At 34.5% G+C, this 16,879-nt stretch overlaps 1 protein-coding gene across 2 annotated transcripts in view; it reads left to right on the top strand.

Annotated features, from left to right (window-relative positions):
* LOC138711154 (inactive dipeptidyl peptidase 10) overlaps positions 1-16,879 on the top strand; it is a 491,022-nt gene that overhangs the window by 360,732 nt on the left and 113,411 nt on the right. For both annotated transcript variants that reach the window (XM_069842506.1, XM_069842507.1), the window contains exons 7-9: positions 1,390-1,577; positions 12,534-12,637; positions 16,064-16,193. In XM_069842506.1, coding sequence (XP_069698607.1) covers positions 1,390-1,577; positions 12,534-12,637; positions 16,064-16,193 — 422 coding nt within the window. The remainder of the gene's footprint in view (positions 1-1,389; positions 1,578-12,533; positions 12,638-16,063; positions 16,194-16,879) is intronic.

Here is a 16,879-nt window from a genome sequence, read left to right as displayed (position 1 = left end):
GCCGCCCGGATGGAAGACCAGCGCACTAGCTCTGAACCACAGATGTGGCGTACAAGTAAGTAATTAATACTGATATTTTTGTGGAAGAGGGCAATGAAAATGTCACTTGTATCCAATAAGAAGAGAATAATATAGCTGAAGTGAACAAGAAGTTTTTGTGGAAAAAGTATAGTTCTGATTTCCGTTAGTTAAGTACAAGACAATTAATTCGTAAGCTGTTACTTCGTACTTAGGACGCCCTGTAGGAATAGGAACAGTTACTTAGTACCTACTTCTGTTACGTTTTAATATCCGTTCTAGAAAAATCATGTTGTTAGATTTTTGGATGCAGCATTTTCAGTAGTACAGGGACATCATTTTATTTTTACTTGCATTTATATTGTACCTACATTTCTGAATGTACTTCACTCTTACCCCTTCGCTAATGTCCTTGCTCCGTCAGACACACAAACTTACGGCCGCTGTTGCATTCGAAGTCTTCAAGCAGTGAAGTAAACACTGCAGTGTATAGTGTGTTTCATAAATATGATTGCGTTTTCTATAGAAGAAAGAACCTGTATTAATAATATCGTACTAAAAAATTATATTCAAGAAACGATAAATTAAATTTCAGAGAATATGCTTCAAAATGTTTTTAATAATATGCGTACTGAATTGAAGCCTGCATTGTAATGAACGGCAACCATTTTCAGCAACTTGTTTAAAAATTCGGATTAGCTTTTTTTGAATTGAGGTGGCTAGAAGCAAAGGAATGCTAGTAACATTTGTAATAACATGAGTTAAGTGCATCCAGTGTAAGCAAAAGTATCTAAAATTTTAGTGGCAAAGGGATATTTTAATCGCATCACACATTAAAATTTAAATAAAAATTTCACCGATTTTACGAAAGCTTAAATATTTAAACCCCATTTTCTCAAAAGTAACTTAAGTGCGCTTACAGCCCTTTACTTACGACCCCCTCAATTTAAATGCACTCTCTATATTGTATGATAACATCAATAATTAATATGCTAAATAAAGTAGACATTACATAACGAACATTGCCGCCTGAGTTTTTTTTTAATGCTACTACTCTACTGTATTTTGATAAATTCCGTAAAAGTGATGATCAAACTGAAAATCGTAATATCGTATTTCCCTACAACATAAATGGATACACTACTTTTCTCTTCTCCTATACCTACAGTAGTAAAATGATTTGTTTACATATTGCACTAGTAACATCAAACTCCTGTAATGAAAGGGGGCAACATTGTTTCCGAGTATAGCCAGGTTAATGTTAAAAATGATGGTAAAAATAAAGTGATGTCCCTGTATTAACGATAAAATAAATAGAGCCTGTAATAATGAAAATAATAACGACCAAGTATAATTTGTGTAATTTCCTAGAGGACATCCTGTCAACGCCCGACGCTCTGTGGGGATCCAAAGACGGAACTCACATCATGTACGCTTCTTTCAACGACTCCGACGTTCGAATCTTGGCCTTCCCGTGGTTCGGATCGGGTTCTGTGAGCGGATCCTTCAAAAACGGAGCAGGGATGTTTCCAGAGTCGCGGACAGTGCGGTATCCCACGGTGAGTACCTTCTCCCTGGACACGACTCTTGTCTGTGGATATTATTAGCGGCTCTATAACGTGCAAGACAAACTCTGTGGAGCAAATGATTCTGTTTTCAACCATATGTTCGACATTTAACTTCCCCAACGATTTGGAAATACTTACAGATTCCATACTCCGGAAAGATGACAACTGGAAGGGTTTTCTGATTTGTTAATCAGTTCTTTGACAACTGCAGGATTAACTGGAGTTTGCGGAACTGGTGATTGTGAGAAATGGGACCGATATTCGTCTTAAACTTGGGAAAACCTCTGAAAAATTCCGAATAGGTCAAATCAACCCCATAACAGCATCACAACACAACACAACACACAAATTACATCTGTACCGGAAGTTATCTGTAGTCTGTCATGATTGGTTAAACCAAACTACACAAAGAAACACCTCAACAATGACAGTTACAAGAGTGGAAGTACGGCAAAAGTGTGAAAGATATCAGCTCTATTATTATTATTATTATTATTATTATTATTATTATTATTATTATTTGGCTACGGACTGGAAGGTCCGGGGTTCGATCCCAGGTGGTGACAAGATTTTTCTCGTTGCCAAACTTTCAGAACGGCCCCGAGGTTCACTCAGCCTCCTACAAAATTGAGTACCGGGTCTTTCCCGGGGGTAAAAGGCGGTCAGAGCGTGGTGAAGACCACACCACCTCATTCTAATGCCGAGGTGATGCAAAGCATGGGGCTCTACCTCCATGCCCCCCCCCAAGTGCTTTCATGGTATGTTACGGGGATACCTTTTTACCTTTACCTTTTTATTATTATTATTATTATTATTATTATTATTATTATTATTATTATTATTATTATTATTATTATTATTATTATTATTATTATTATTACTTTTCTGCCCAAGGCTAGGTCTGTAACTGTAAACCTAACATTCTACAATCTTTCCTATTTTCTGCCTTCCTCTTCACTTATGATTCATATATCTTAACATGGTCTATCATCTTATATATTCTTCTGCCCCTAACTCTTCTCCCGTTCACCATTCCTTCCAGTGTATCCTTCAGTAGGCAGTTTCTTCTCAGCCAATACCCAACCAATTCCTTTCCCTCTTCCTAATCAGTTTCAGCATCATTCTTTCTTCACCCACTTATTCCAACAGCTTCATTTCTTATTCTGTCTGTCCATTTCACACCTTCCATTCTTCTCCATATTCACATTTCAAATGCTTCACTTCGTTGTAATGTCCATGTTTCTACCCCATACAATTCCACACTCCACAAAAGTACTTCACTAATCTCTTCCTTAGTTATTTTTCCAGACGTCCGATGAAGGTGCTTATTTTTTCTTGTAAAAGCTTCCTTGGCCATTGCTATCCTCGTTTTGACTTCCTGGCAGCAGCTCATGTTACTGCTTATAGTACACCCCAAGTATTTGAAGCTGTCCATTTCTTCTACTGCCTCATTTAGATTTATTTAATATAACATATATATAAAAATGTTACATTAAAGAATTCGCACATTTCCCTTCTATTTTTTTTTTTTTTGATAAACATGGCCTTCGTCTGAATTAGGTATATTATTATGAGAAATTAAAATGCGTTAGAAATTAATAATTATCAGTTTTTCAATAGCATATTATGCATTTATTAATTTGTCCTACAGAATAATATCTGTAATACTGAGAATTAATATTTGAGGAGAAAAATTCGCTCCAGCGCCGGGGATCGAACTCGAGTGTTTGGTTCTACGTTCTACGCTTGGTACGTAGAACCAAGGACCCGGGTTCGATCCTCGGCGCCGGAGCGAATTTTTCTCGTGAAATATTAATTCTCAATAGCATGAAAATTCACTGAATAGTTTGATTTTTGAATTGTAAGAAACCGCAATAAAATTAGCTTATTGCAGTTAGAAATAATGCTAAGTAACTCATCAGAAGTAAGCTCTCGTGTTTAGATTATTACAGATTCACATGACATGCGCAGTAATTGGAGTTATGATGCTAAACAGCAAGAAGTTGTAACCTTCCGCACTCAATTAAACTTGTAACTATTCATTAATTGATGAACTAGTGGACTTACTCGTGTTAAATATGAAATATTTGTCCGGCTTACAGCTGTTTCAGTGCTTCACGCACCATCATCAGAGCCTACTAGATCGCGGCGTCATCTCGAACTTCTCTGCCTGTTAGGAGGGTGTGTTTTATTGTTGGAAGGTGTTGAAGTGTGGAGTCGAATAGTGTGTGTGTACTGAAATTGATCTGTGTGTTGAGGATTTGATCGGGGTCCTCAACACACAGATCAATTTCAGTACACACAATATTCGACTCCACACTTCAAAACCTTCCAACAATAAAACACACCCTCCTAACAGGCAGAGAAGTCCGAGATGATGCCGCGATCTAGTAGGCTCTGATGATGGTGCGTGAAGCACTGAAACAGCTGTAAGCCGGACAAATATTTCATATTTAACACGAGCTAAGTCCACTAGTTCATAAAGTAATTATATTCAAGTGTTAAAAGTGGTGTACGCAAGATTCAAAATTGGTAACTAATCAATTTCGGATAGTCTATAGATGTGTTGAGTTGCAACGATGCTGAATTAACAAATGTACACTTCCTTCAGTCTGTAGACATGTTTAGTACCAGTGCTGTCACCTTTTTCTATTTGTTTAAGCCTAAACGAACCAACAACCCTTTCATTTGTTTAACGATATGATACGGAGGATGGAGTCTATAAGTAATTCAGAAATATTGTCAAGATAAAGTTTCAAAAACCCAAATAATATTAATAATAATCATACGGTTATGAAAATCTTGATTTCACTCAACCAGAAAACAGAATGGTTAGAGAAAATGTGTAATCCTAAACTTGCCAAAGAAAGGGACAATACAATCAAGAAATCTTCGTTAGTGATGGCGTGATATTTGAATGTCTTGTACAGAATTATTGACAAATAAAATATTATTGACGTAAGCTATGTGGAAAAGAAGAATAAGAAGAGAAATCTCACAGAATGTGCCCGGGACTGAACCACAGTCCTATGGTGAGAATCCATTAGATGACTCACTGAGCTACGGTCAGTTCACATTTATTGTAGATTAGTACTAGATGTGAATATTAGCGACTTCATGAATAAGAAATATAGTATTAAGTAACATAGATTAGCCTACAGATTTCTTAGAATATATTAGTATTATGTAGACATCAAACCTGCATGTTTTAGGTAAAAAGTTATCATTAAATAACATTTTATCATCTACTACATTAGGCAGTATTTAAAGTAAATTCTTATAGTGCATAAAAGTTTGTCAAATTATGGTCTGTAGTATTAAAGATCCCTATCTTTACCAAATTTACAAAATTCCAGTTAGCAATATCATACTCTTGCTCTAACTCCTACATCAGGAATTTATGACATAAATACCACTGAAAAGCGCTTTGAAAATCACCTCATATCCCACTAAAATCCCGAACATAAAAATTAGAGATGTGATCCTCAACTGAGACTTAAAATCTTGTTTACCAGCGACAATAATACAGAGTGTCTAAAAAATGTCATAAAAATAAACTTAGATAATTTTATAATTTTCACATATACCTTTTTTTAATTTTATACACAGTACTTAGAAAAGAAGAGAGTTTTGTTATATAGTTCTCAAGAGTGTATCAACAAAATCACTATTACCACTTCCCCCTGGCAGTACCACCAGCGAATAGGGATTATAAAGAATGGACACTTCGCGTCGGTACCTTTGATGTAGCCGGATTGATTTCAATGACCTTCAAGCCAGCTAGAGCGTGAGATTCTACTTTCTCCCTAGAGTTGGCGCTGACATCACACCAGCTAGCAGTCGACACAGCGGAAATATAACACATATAATTAATACATCTAGGTACATTATGTACTCAAATAAAATAAATTGGATCCATAAAATAATAAATCCGTCATTAACTATAATGTCTAGACTCTAGAGTTCCTTTATAATGATAGTTGAGACGTTGACTCCAACAACAATATTAAAATATGTAATGATTTGATAGCACTGTAAATGGAAAAACAAAACTCTTGTGAGAAGTAAAACCATATACTTATATTATATTATATACAAATATTAAACGAATTTGATACATAATTTTATAATGTATTATATTATTTTATAATATAATTTATTATATCTGAAATATAAAAAATTATTATTACAACTAGTTCGTCACTGACAAATAAGGAAAAGCTGTTAACTTGAATTTATTTGAAGCAAAGCGTTACTGGATTATGCAATAAGGTAGGCTATGTCTGGATCCTGTGTCTCAACTCTATTCTCAATTATTATCTTAGCGTATGCTCGATTACACTAACCTCTAGCGCTTGAAAGTGGAACTAAACGCTGGCGCACAGAGAAACAAAACACAGGAAAATTCGCTCAGTGTCCATTCTTTATAATCCCTATTCGCTGGTAATATCATTGTTATCTTATGGTGAAGTAATTACCTCATACCACGAGCGGATTTAAGATTAGTGACAGAATTTATTTAAAAAAGCTCACAATCAGATTCTCGAGTGGCATTGTTAGGACTATTTCCTGAAATAGACTGAAACACTAGAATCTAAGTAAAATTAAGTAAATTCGCCCAATATAATTACTTACATTATCTTTTATGCAATTAAAAATTCTTTTGGTGTATGAAGTGTCTCACTGCGTACTGGATAATAACGGAATGTGATTGTTTCAGATCAAGTTTCGGCAACTTTCGAAAACCAAAATACATTCAAAGTTCGGGTAAAACAACGATCTACTTGATCGACACATTGTTACATAAAGTTGCAGACATAACCTATTCGTTATCATTAATAAAATAAACAGACTGGTGTATAAAAGACGCCATTAAATAATTAACATTAATTATTAAAAACACATTTCGGTCAATAATTAAATACACAATTATTGAAAACACGCTCACCTTCTTTTTCTGGCATGTTATGTCATTTTCCCATTATGTTTTCTTGTAACATTCCACATGGTTACTCTTTATGTTAATCACAATTAGATTTTCTCATGTTAAAACCCCATCTTTCAAAATGTTCAGACTCTATTGACTTCGTTCTTCTCTTTTCAATTCATAAGCACGCACTTCACAAATCTGTTGAAACTGACTACACACACATATATTGTATTTACATTTCTGTTTTTGTGACTTTCATTCTGAATTGTTCAATCAATTAATTCATTTTACGCTTGGCTAAAAGGATTTGTAATGTCCGCCATTGTCGCCGTGTTGTAGTGGGCACTGAATCTCAGTTACCCCTGTTCAGTGAACAGGGAAAGTTGGAGCTGGCAAAGCCCAAAATTATAAAGAGGTTGCGATAATTTTCTGAAGGATCACGTTTGTGATTGGTTCACATCAGGCACTCTTTACCGTTATTGGAAGGAATTAGGATGACATAACAAAGTGAAACAGTCAATACAGATGTCAAATTACTTACTTACTGGCTTTTAAGAAACCCGGAGGTTCATTGCCGACCTACATAAGCCCGCCATTGGTCCCTATCCTGAGCAAGATTAATCCACTCTCTATCATCATATCCCACCTCCTTCAAATCCATTTTAATATTATCCTCCCATCTACGTCACGGCCTCCCAAAGGTCATTTTCCCTCAGGCCTCCCTCTATATGCATTTCTGGATTCGCCCATACGTGCTACATGCCCTGCCCATCTCAAACATCTGGATTTAATGTTTCTAATTATGTCAGGTGAAGAATACAATGCTTGCAGTTCTCCGTTGTGTAACTTTCTCCCTTCTCCTGTAACTTCATCCCCCTTAGCTCCAAATATTTATAATACGAAATTGCGTATTGTCATCAAAGTTAAAATATTTTGTTAAAATTGATATGTTGTAGCATTCATACATTTATTTGTTATTTTCTGAAAGAAAAAAAGGAGGAATCTCATTTTGAACATCCGGTGTATGAAAACCTAAATTTCAATAGTTTTACTAGGTATAGCAGATCCCTCAATTCGCATATACGTATATCACAAACAATACCTTGCCGGTTGGCTTTCCCTACACAACTGCAGCAAGAATGTGAATCCCATGGTCTAGTTCAAGCGGAAGATGGCTACAGAAAGATACGCGGGTGCAATCGCCTGAAAAGAAAATCGATGTGCGTTGGAGCCCGTCTGGTCATTGTGACGAAAAGATAAATTCTTGAAGTTCGTCGAACCCCTACGAGTCACTTTCATCTAAAGTGAAGCCAGCTAGAGAAGAAAGCAATGAAAGCTGCCAATGGTTGGCTATATCACGTGACGATCTGCATATCTTGCAACGCCTGATAACATTACACAACAGGTAGATAACAAGATATCTTTCACAACAGTTACAGTTATACTAAGAGGTTCGTGTCATAGCTAAGGTAAGCAAAGTAAAGGAACCCTGTTCCTTAATGAGGGAGCTCAGGGCAACCATTTTTACTTTTATTTCTCTTGTTGAATAAAACCTGTAGTTGAAAGTGTCGTTAAAATATTATTACTATCAATACAACTACTATTATTAGCATCACTTCTAGTACAATTACCACTACAACCACAAGTACAAACACAACCAATACTATTATTAATACAACTACATCTGAATGAATGAATGAATGAATGAATGAATGAATGAATGAATGAATGAATGAATGAATGAAATAACCTATGAATTTCCCGTGAAGGGCTAAGGCCTCCTAAAAAAGGGGAGCTCTTTAGAGATCATGCGGTGAGCTAATCCGCATGACGGTAGGTTCTGTTCTATATAGGTTTTGTTCATCGTCTAGTACTACAAAATTAGTAATACTACTACAAGTACAAGAATAACTACTAGTACAACTACTTGTAACCACCATACTACAACAGTTATTACTCAACTGCTACTAGTACAACTACTACTGCTACTATTAGGATACTACTACTACTACTACTACTACTACTACTACTACTACTACTACTACTACTACTATTACAGGTACAACTACTAATACAGCTATAACTACTATTACTACTACAGGTACAACTACTAATACAGCTATAACTACTATTACTACTACAGGTACAACTACTAATACAGCTATAACTACTATTACTATTACAGGTACAACTACTAATACAGCTATAACTACTATTACTACTACAGGTACAACTACTAATACAGCTATAACTACTATTACTACTACAGGTACAACTACTAATACAGCTATAACTACTATTACTACTACAGGTACAACTACTAATACAGCTATAACTACTATTACTATTACAGGTACAACTACTAATACATATATAACTACTATTACTAATACAGGTACAACTACTAATACAGCTATGACTACTATTACTACTACAGGTACAACTACTAATACATCTATAACTACTATTACTACTACAGGTACAACTACTAATACAGCTATAACTACTATTACTATTACAGGTACAACTACTAATACAGCTATAACTACTATTACTACTACAGGTACAACTACTAATACAGCTATAACTACTATTACTACTACAGGTACAACTACTAATACAGCTATAACTACTATTACTATTACAGGTACAACTACTAATACAGATATAACTACTATTACTACTACAGGTACAACTACTAATACAGCTATAACTACTATTACTATTACAGGTACAACTACTAATACAGATATAACTACTATTACTAATACAGGTACAACTACTAATACAGCTATGACTACTATTACTACTACAGGTACAACTACTAATACAGCTATAACTACTATTACTACTACAGGTACAACTACTAATACAACTATAACTACTATTACTATTACAGGTACAACTACTAATACAGATATAACTACTATTACTAATACAGGTACAACTACTAATACAGCTATGACTACTATTACTACTACAGGTACAACTACTAATACAGCTATAACTACTATTACTACTACAGGTACAACTACTAATACAGCTATAACTACTATTACTATTACAGGTACAACTACTAATACATCTATAACTACTATTACTACTACAGGTACAACTACTAATACAGCTATAACTACTATTACTACTACAGGTACAACTACTAATACAGCTATAACTACTATTACTACTACAGGTACAACTACTAATACAGCTATAACTACTATTACTACTACAGGTACAACTACTAATACAGCTATAACTACTATTACTACTACAGGTACAACTACTGATACAGCTATAACTACTATTAATAATACAGGTACAACTACTAATACAGCTATAACTACTATTACTACTACAGGTACAACTACTGATACAGCTATAACTACTATTAATAATACGGGTACAACTACTAATACAGCTATAACTACTATTACTACTACAGGTACAACTACTAATACAGCTATAACTATTATTATTATACAGGTACAACTACTAATACAACTATAACTACTATTACTCATACAGGTACAATTACTAATACAGCTAAAACTACTATTACTAATACAGGTACAACTACTAATACAGCTATAATTACTATTACTACTACAGGTACAACTACTAATACAGCTATAACTACTATTACTAATACAGGTACAACTACTAATACAACTATAACTACTAATACTAATACAGGTACAACTACTAATACAGCTAAAACTACTATTACTAATACAGGTACAACTACTAATACAGCTATAATTACTATTACTAATACAGGTACAACTACTAATACAGCTATAACTACTACTACTAATACAGGTACAACTACTAATACAGGTATAACTACTACTACTAATACAGGTACAACTACTAATACAGGTATAACTACTACACTAATACAGGTACAACTACTAATACAGCTATAACTACTATTACTAATACAGGTACAACTACTAATACAGCTATTACTACTACTACTAATACAGGTACAACTACTAATACAGCTATAACTACTATTACTAATACAGGTACAACTACTAATACAGCTATTACTACTAGTACTACTACTACTACTATTACTACTACAGGTACAACTACTAATACAGCTATAACTACTACTACTAAAACTACTACAGGTACAACTACTAATACAGCTATAACTACTACTACTAAAACTACTACAGGTACAACTACTAATACAGCTATAACTACTATTACTAATACAGGTACAACTACTAATACAGCTATAACTACTATTACTAATACAGGTACAACTACTAATATAGCTATAACTACTATTACTAATACAGGTACAACTACTAATACAACTATTACTACTACTACTACTACTACCACTAATACAACTACTGCAAGTTTAACCACTACTACTACCACCATAATACAACTAAACTACTACTAGTGCAATTACAACTACCGATAATATGCAACTACTGCTAATTTAACAACTAGTACTACCACTAGTACAACTGAAATTACTAATGGTAGGCCTATTACTACTAGTACAATACCACTAGTACAACCATATCTAGTAAATTACTAGTAAAACTAGTACTATTGCAACTAGTACTACTACTATTAGTAATACAACAACTACTACTACTGGTACTACAACTACTAGTAGTACAATTACAACTGGTAGGTACTAATATTACTATAATAACAAGTACTAGTACAATTACTTTTAGTGCAGGTGTCACTATACAACAAATACCACTAGTACAACCACATCTAGTAAATTATTAGTAAAACAACTAGTACCGGTACTATTATAACTACTACTACCATCAGTACTAAACTACTACTACTGGTGCTAAAACTATTACTAGTACAACTACTATTGGTACTAATACTCCTATTGTAACAAGTACTAGTACAACTATTACTAGTGCAACTATCACTATATAACAAATACCACTAGTACAGCCATATCTAGTAAATTACTAGTAAAACTACTACTATTACTAATAGTACTTCAAGTACTACTACTGGTACTACAACTACTACTGCTAGGTACTAATACTATTATTATAACAAGTATTAGTACTACGACTATTAGTGCAACAGCAACTATATAAAATACCACTAGTACAACCACATCTAGTAAATTACTAGTAAAACAACTAATACTACTACTACTACTACTACTACTACTACTACTACTACTACTACTACTACTACTACTACTACTACTGGTACTACAACTACAACTACTAGTACAACTACAACTACTACTAGTACAACTACATCTAGTACAATAACAATAATATTACTATTACTACTATAGCTTCTACTATTACAACTACTACTAGAATAAGTACAATTACAATGACAAAGAGGTACTACTGGTAAAACTACTACTATTACTATTAGTACAACTATTGCCTACTGCTAGTACTACTACTATTTTGTAGTTTATAATGAAGAAAACGGTAGGCAGACTCCACACACGTTTTCTGACGACTAGCATAGCTTCCGAAGAGAGAGCAACAAGATCAACCTTGTCCCTCAGTGGCTCAACATAAATTATATTTTTATATTTTTGGTATATCCCCATTTTTATATGATACTTTTACATGTAGCAACTTTTCTAATTTTTCTGCATTCTGTATACAAAGTGAAAGGAACCGTATTAGACATTGTAACCTACAACAAATTTCGAAAAATAAATTAATTCGGAATATTGTTATGAAACTGAAAATAATCTTCACTGCTCAATCATCCTCAAAGCCTGAGTTATCATAAAATTTGACCATATTTTTCAATCATCCTCATCTATGTTCATGAATTCAGAACCAGAAAGAAGTTGTTGAAAACATCCCTTTTCACAATACATCTGAAACACCCAAAGCTCTATCCAAACCTGACCATGACTTAGTCTAGCACCTCATAGTCTAGTGTATTTAGTTAATAGTAGATTAGTTTTAATGAAGATTCAGACCTCCCCGCTGATAGTTGATAGCTTGTCTAGATTGGTGCTTATTCTGTCTGGCTAGCCGGGAACGACAAACCCTGAGGTCAAGTTGTGGATCATAGATGTCACCAACGTCACAGAGCCACAGCGCTGGGAAGTGAAGCCCCCGGAAGTTCTCGAAGGACAGTAAGTACTAATGCAAGTAGATAAACATGAGTGTGAGTTTGTTAACCTTAGATTGTAAAGCTTGTATTTCTTAGATCTTTAATTGGTGTTCCGTCCATTTTAGGTAGATTGTAGTATAACGACCCTCTATGAAGAAATGAGTTTGGCAGAAATGCATCCATGTCGTCTGACTGGACACTGTATGAAGGAATAGTGATAGTAAATACACAGTCTACTATATACAGTCGCGAAGCTTGGGATGATTTTTTTAAAATCTCGCGATAGTTGCTAGCCGCTTGGAGCGCTGTGAGTACTAGGAACAATAGACTGTGCCACAGCCATCGTGATCTAATACAGGCCGTAAGGCAGACCATGTAACTCGCTTAACCCGATCACGAAGAGCGGCGTTTCAACCATATAAATTAGTTGGAATGCTTAAACAGTAACATATGTTTCTCTAAAATGCAGTGTAATTCCATTAATAAAATTTAAAACAATGATTATGAGACACTTCAGACATAATTTACTTGCGAGTTAAAATGTAATATTATTTATGGTGTGAAAATTACGTTGTTCGTATGTATAATACCTGCCTTTATTTCAATTAAATATTGCGACATTCTTGTACATTCATTTATGCACGGTTCAATAATTTTCAATTGCACGGATATTTAGATATGTTGAAATTATAGGTATATTTACTGTACCAGTTGCCCCTTTCTATCTAAATTTAGTAATCTCCAAATGCCTTGCCATTCATATGAAAATTATATGTTATGTCTACTATATTTAACTTATATTGCTAAATTCGCAATTATACGTTATAATTAAGAATAATGTCATGTATCATAAACCGCACATTCAATTTGTCTGTATTTTAATACTAAATTTGAGTACTGATTTATTGTATTTATCTACTACTTAAGAAACGAAGTAACACAATTGTACGTACACTAATTTCATAGGAGTGGTATGGTAAATGTTTTGTCTAAAATTAAGGAAGGTAGATGTGCTAAATTGAAATCACAATATAAATTCTTTTTTATTAAACCTCAAAATAGCTTCCATTCTAAACTTGAAATGTTGACGCGAACAGATTATGTTAACATGTAAAATTCTCTTCACATTAAAATAACACAGTTTTGTAATTATTTCTGCAACATATTATGCAACAAGAAGTAAACGGAACTTATGGACACATTACACTAAATAACGCTTAGCAATGATACGCAATAAAGTTATAATATAATATTTCACTGAGCTCCATACACTGAAATAGAAAACCCGAACAAACATTACGGCCTGGTCTAGATCGAAAAAGCATTGACTGTGCTTATTTCGCATTTTTGTGAAAAGCTATGTAAACTGTGAAATGTTCGTTATCGGTTGTAATAACTGTAAATGGCTAAAATACAATAATTTTAATAATAATATGGGACAAGGAGACGTTTGTGGTACTATAAATTGTAAGAAAAATAGGTTAGAGTTATCCTTCTTCCGAAAGATCCAGGAAGGTGAGTTTATAGAATATAATATATATTTTATGAAAATAATATATAAACCTTATGTATTTCATATTTCAATAGTGGAAGGAAAGTGTTAATTTTATCAAAAGAACAGGATATCGAAAGTACAATACATTTTATGATCTTCTAGGGAAAGAGTCTGTGATGAGGCGATAGTAGCGATCCTGGTGGTGAGCAACTATCTATTGATGCATATTTCAACTGTCTATGTTTGCATATTTAGTAAGTATTAAGCTTCGTGACTGTATATACTAGACTGTGGTAAATAGCTGTGTGAGGAGAATTCAACACCTCAGGATAGTAAAAATCTTGATCTTCCAAACGGGTCTATAGAGATATTTGATCTGTGGTCCTAATGGAATCCTAGTATGCGGAAATGTGGTTGAAAAATGCATGAACGTGATCTGATTGGTCGCTCTGTGATCTCAAAGTTGGGTTGCCATTGTAACGCTACGGGGTAATTTCAGTTCTACAATTATTAACCCACAAATCTGCAATTCTGAAGTGCAAAAACTTGAATTGCACCACCATATTATAATTGTAAAAATATCACAGGCCTGGGATGAAAAATCTAAAATTTTTTTTTAACTCCCCTTCATGTACTTTTGTGTGCTGAAGCCAGAAATGACATAACAGAGCTGGTGGTAGAAGTGCGAGGTAGTTTTAGTTTTAAATACAGGGTGGGCCAAAGAAACGGGAGATTTTTAAATAGTGAAATTAAACTTTAATTATTGTATTAAATTAACTTTTATTATATGAAAATATAGAATATAGTTTGCCATTCGCATGTAACCACTACATCTTGAAAATGACAGCCTTCAAATACCCTCCACCAAAGTATATTCGCTATTTGAAATTTCTCTTACACTTTGCAACATTTCCACTGTGATGTTTGAAATTTCTTCACGAATTGCTGTCTTCAGTTGTTCAATGTTTCGCGGTTTGTTTACATATACTTCACTTTTTTAGATAACCCCATAAAAATAATTCATATGCATTTAAATCGGGGGATCGTGCAGGCCAGGGACTGTCTCCATGTCTCGATATGACATGATTCCCAAACAAATTTCGCATTTCCGTCATAGAGATGGCTAAAAATATGTGCTGTTGCACCGTCTGCTGAAACCAATTTGATCTGTTGATACGAAAATTTCTTCTTCTCAAATGACCACTCAAAAATTTTGAATCAGTATCACACAACTAGTTGCATTAACAGTTGGCACACGACCATTAGCAGTTACCTGGAGGTATCTTCTTTGGTGCTGCGAACCCAGGTTTTAATAGCATTTGAAGTCCACACCTGTGGAGTAACGGTTAGCGAGTCTGGCCGCGAAGCCGGGTGGCCCGGGTTCGATTCCCGGTCGGATCAAGTTACCTGGTTGAGGTTTTTCCGAGGTTTTCCCTCAACCCAGTATGAGCAAATGCTGGGTAACTTTCGGTGTTGGACCCCAGACTCACTTCACCGACATTGTCAATTTCATCTTATTCAGACGCTAAATAACGTAATAAGTTGATAAAGCGTCGTAAAATAACCTACTAAAAAATAGTAGGAGGGCATAGGAGTTGAAAGTGGAGGCGAAACTCCTCACGAACAGCTTCTGCACATTGACCATTTAGATAATAAGATTTTACAGCAAATCCTCCTTGCTCACAAGTCCAATGCTCCATGTTTAATAAATTGCAACAATCAGGCTAAAAATAACAATGAATCTAAGCTATTAAAGTAATCCATACACTATCAACAACAAAAGACTGGAAAATCTGAATGTCGAGCAAAAAATAAGAAAAGTGTTTAGAAGCGCTCCGTAACCATGGAAACTAGTAAACTTCAGAACGGAGATGGGTGGCCTCTGGATCCTGCTGCAGCCTCTCGCACACAGTAACACTTCTGCTAGTGGTTAAAGTATCTGGTGTCGCGCAGGGAGTTCTACCTGACGTCGGCGGGCTGGGTGGGGAACGACAACCACCACGTATCCGCCGTGTGGATGAACCGTGCCCAGAACATCAGCATCATCTCGTCCTGCCGAGCGCCCAATTGGACCTGCTTTGAGGTCAGCACCAAGTTTTCCTTATTTACTATACTATGTTTTTCGTTTTTCATCGCCTTGATAAATATTTCTATCATTTCTATTTGTATCTTAATTTTCATTTCTTCTTTGAGGGAAGTATGAAGGTCCTTTTCTGCTACTGTTGAGGTACTAATCTACCCTTAATTTTTAATTTGTCTTCAAAGATTTTTTATGTCATCTGAAGGCCTGAACCTTCTACTTTAAAAAAAAAATATATCAATTTTGTCTCTATGATATATACAGTCATTTAATTATCTCACTTTTTTTTTACCGGAAACACACTTTCTTCAAACCGGAGGTGCAGTTCTGCAAGTGTGAATCCGGTCACATTCTGTAAATTTTGTATACAGTCTCATCCGTTTGGGTATGGATAATATTAATTTATTATTATAAAGCTATTATGATAGCAGGAAAAATTTCTTGCTGGTTATATTATGATTAAAAGATGGCAGTTTCCATATATGACAATCAATAATGCATAATCTGAAAGGACAAAAGAAAATCGTAGAAGATTAAAATGGCTGCTACAAATCAACAGCGGGCACAATGTGTTCTTTGGTATGCTAAATTTTAGAGTGTTAAAAGAGTTCAAAGGAATTTCGACGTAAGTATGGTGTGCGTAATTTACCTAAATACGATTCCATAATGTTGTGGTATCGAACATTTGT

This window comes from Periplaneta americana, chromosome 12 (genome assembly GCF_040183065.1).
Source record: "Periplaneta americana isolate PAMFEO1 chromosome 12, P.americana_PAMFEO1_priV1, whole genome shotgun sequence".
Taxonomy (NCBI): Eukaryota; Metazoa; Arthropoda; class Insecta; order Blattodea; family Blattidae; genus Periplaneta; species Periplaneta americana.
This window is presented reverse-complemented; position numbering and strand designations above follow the sequence as displayed.